General features: G+C 61.7%; 1 protein-coding gene across 2 annotated transcripts in view; it reads right to left on the bottom strand.

Moving 5' to 3' along the window:
• The window catches only part of EPHA4 (EPH receptor A4), a 142288-nt gene extending 141162 nt beyond the window's left edge, over positions 1-1126 (bottom strand). The window contains exon 1 of one of the 2 annotated variants that reach the window (XM_004674245.2): positions 980-1126. In XM_004674245.2, coding sequence (XP_004674302.1) covers positions 980-1070 — 91 coding nt within the window. In that variant the 5' untranslated portion in view covers positions 1071-1126. The remainder of the gene's footprint in view (positions 1-979) is intronic. The other variant, XM_004674246.1, reaches the window with a different exon arrangement.
• Positions 1127-1858: the final 732 nt, after the last annotated feature.

Raw genomic sequence — 1858 nt, 5'->3', positions numbered from 1 at the left:
CGCGGATACCCAAGCACCCACATACAGGCATTTGCGCGCGCGCGTACACACACACACACACACACACACACACACACACACACAGACTCAATCGCCTTTTTTTTTTAAATGAGATAATAAGAAACTAAACGATCTACCCCTACCTCGCCAACCCAAACATACATCGTCTTTCCAGCATATATACCAGATGCGCAGAAAACTGAACACCTAGAAGGGGCTAGGCCGTTCCGCACGTTCCTTCCAAATTAACCCAGTTTCAGTTCTGGGGAAGCAAAAAGCAAAAACTCGAGTGCTTTCAACTTGCCGGCGGGTTCCCCGGGTCTGTGGGATAAGCTGAAGAGCCTGCGTCCCCCATTCCCAGGGCAGTGATCGCACCCGGACAGACCGCGGCCGGAGGGGATAAAGGTGTCTGACGCTACAAATAAGGTCACTGGCGATCCGCGAGAGGCGCCACGACCGCTGCGCGCAGGAGGCCCCGCCGCCGGGTCGCGGGAAGCGCGGGGCTCGGGAAACTTTGCAGAAGCCAGAGCTGGAACGCTTTCGGAAGAAAGCGCGAGCGCCAAGCTCGGTAGAGCCCCAGGCTTCCGCTTATCCCCCGTTCAGGACAGGGTGCCGGAGTGGGATGAGGAGGAATGGGTCCACAGATCTCCCCCCCCCCTCCAATCCTGGCGTTGGCTCCCGTAAATCCCCTCGGGACACCTTGAGCTGGCCTCGCTGGCTGATGCTGATAAACTTTGTCCTTTCGTCGCAAACTTGAGTAGCCTAGCTGTCTGCACGGGTCACGGCCGCGGGGCAGGCTGTCCCGCCGCTCCCCGCCTCCCCTTCACTGATCCTCCTCTCCTCGGCCCCCTTCTCCGGAGTCGGGGGCACCGCTCATGCCTGCATCCCCACACTCGCCAGCCTCGCGCTCCCGGGAACCGTTCACCCGCAGATCGTCCCCTTTCTGTCCCCGGTCGCAGAAAGGCAGCCTATCTCTTACCTTCATTCGCGGGGTACACCCTGGAACCGGTGACAGCGTCGCAAATCCCAAAGAGAAACGAAAAGAGGACGAAATAGAAAATCCCAGCCATGGTTCGCTGGTGCCAACCCTGCTCCTGCCGCTTCTATCCCAGTGGAATAAATGCTTAAGTTAGGAGTGCAGCAGGCTGAAGACATTGCCAAGGGGGTGGGCCCGGCCCGTGACGTGCGCCCGCCAGTCCAGGACCCGTGACCAATGGTGGCAGAGCTGGGACGACCCGGCCCCGCCCCTACTAAGCAGAGGCCCCGCCCCCCGGGGCTCCGCGGGGCGCGCGGTCTCCGGAGGCTCCAGCCGACTGGCTGTGCCGGGTCCCTGCCCTCGCCGGAGCGGGGCGGTGGGGTCCCCGGAAGTCACCGCAGGGTTTCAGTCCCTGGGCGGCGGAAGAATGTGGGTTTAAGTTGGTGGAGGGGGTGGTAGCTCGAGGAAAGGTTTGCAACTCCACTTCACCCCACGGGAGGTTGGAGGTGGAGGAAAAGGCTCTTTCACTGCCATCAAATAAGTATAAAGTTGGCCAGCCTCTTTGCTATTGCTGCTTTCTGACCGCCCAAGTGTGCGCGTCCCGCGCGCCCGGGCTGGCGCTGTGCACACAACTCCTGCGCACCGCCAGGGCGAGCCTCTGCTGCCGTGCCCTGTTTGGGGCCTGTCTGCCACATCTCCTTAGGAAATGTTCAGTGGGTGGGGGCGGGAGGGCCGGTGGCCCCCCTCATCCGTTCACCCCAGGCGTCCCAGCGGCGCGGAGAGCGGGACCTATCTGTCCCTGACGTCGGATTCTGCGCCTGGCCTGAAGCGGGGCTCGGTCACAGTCTGCACAGAGAAAGAACCAAAACCTGCCAGTGGGAG

The sequence above is a fragment of the Condylura cristata genome, unplaced genomic scaffold (genome assembly GCF_000260355.1).
Source record: "Condylura cristata isolate star-nosed mole 26May11 unplaced genomic scaffold, ConCri1.0 scaffold00002, whole genome shotgun sequence".
NCBI classification, from domain to species: Eukaryota; Metazoa; Chordata; class Mammalia; order Eulipotyphla; family Talpidae; genus Condylura; species Condylura cristata.
The sequence above is the reverse complement of the archived record's forward strand: the minus strand, read 5'-3'. Positions and strand labels throughout refer to the sequence as shown.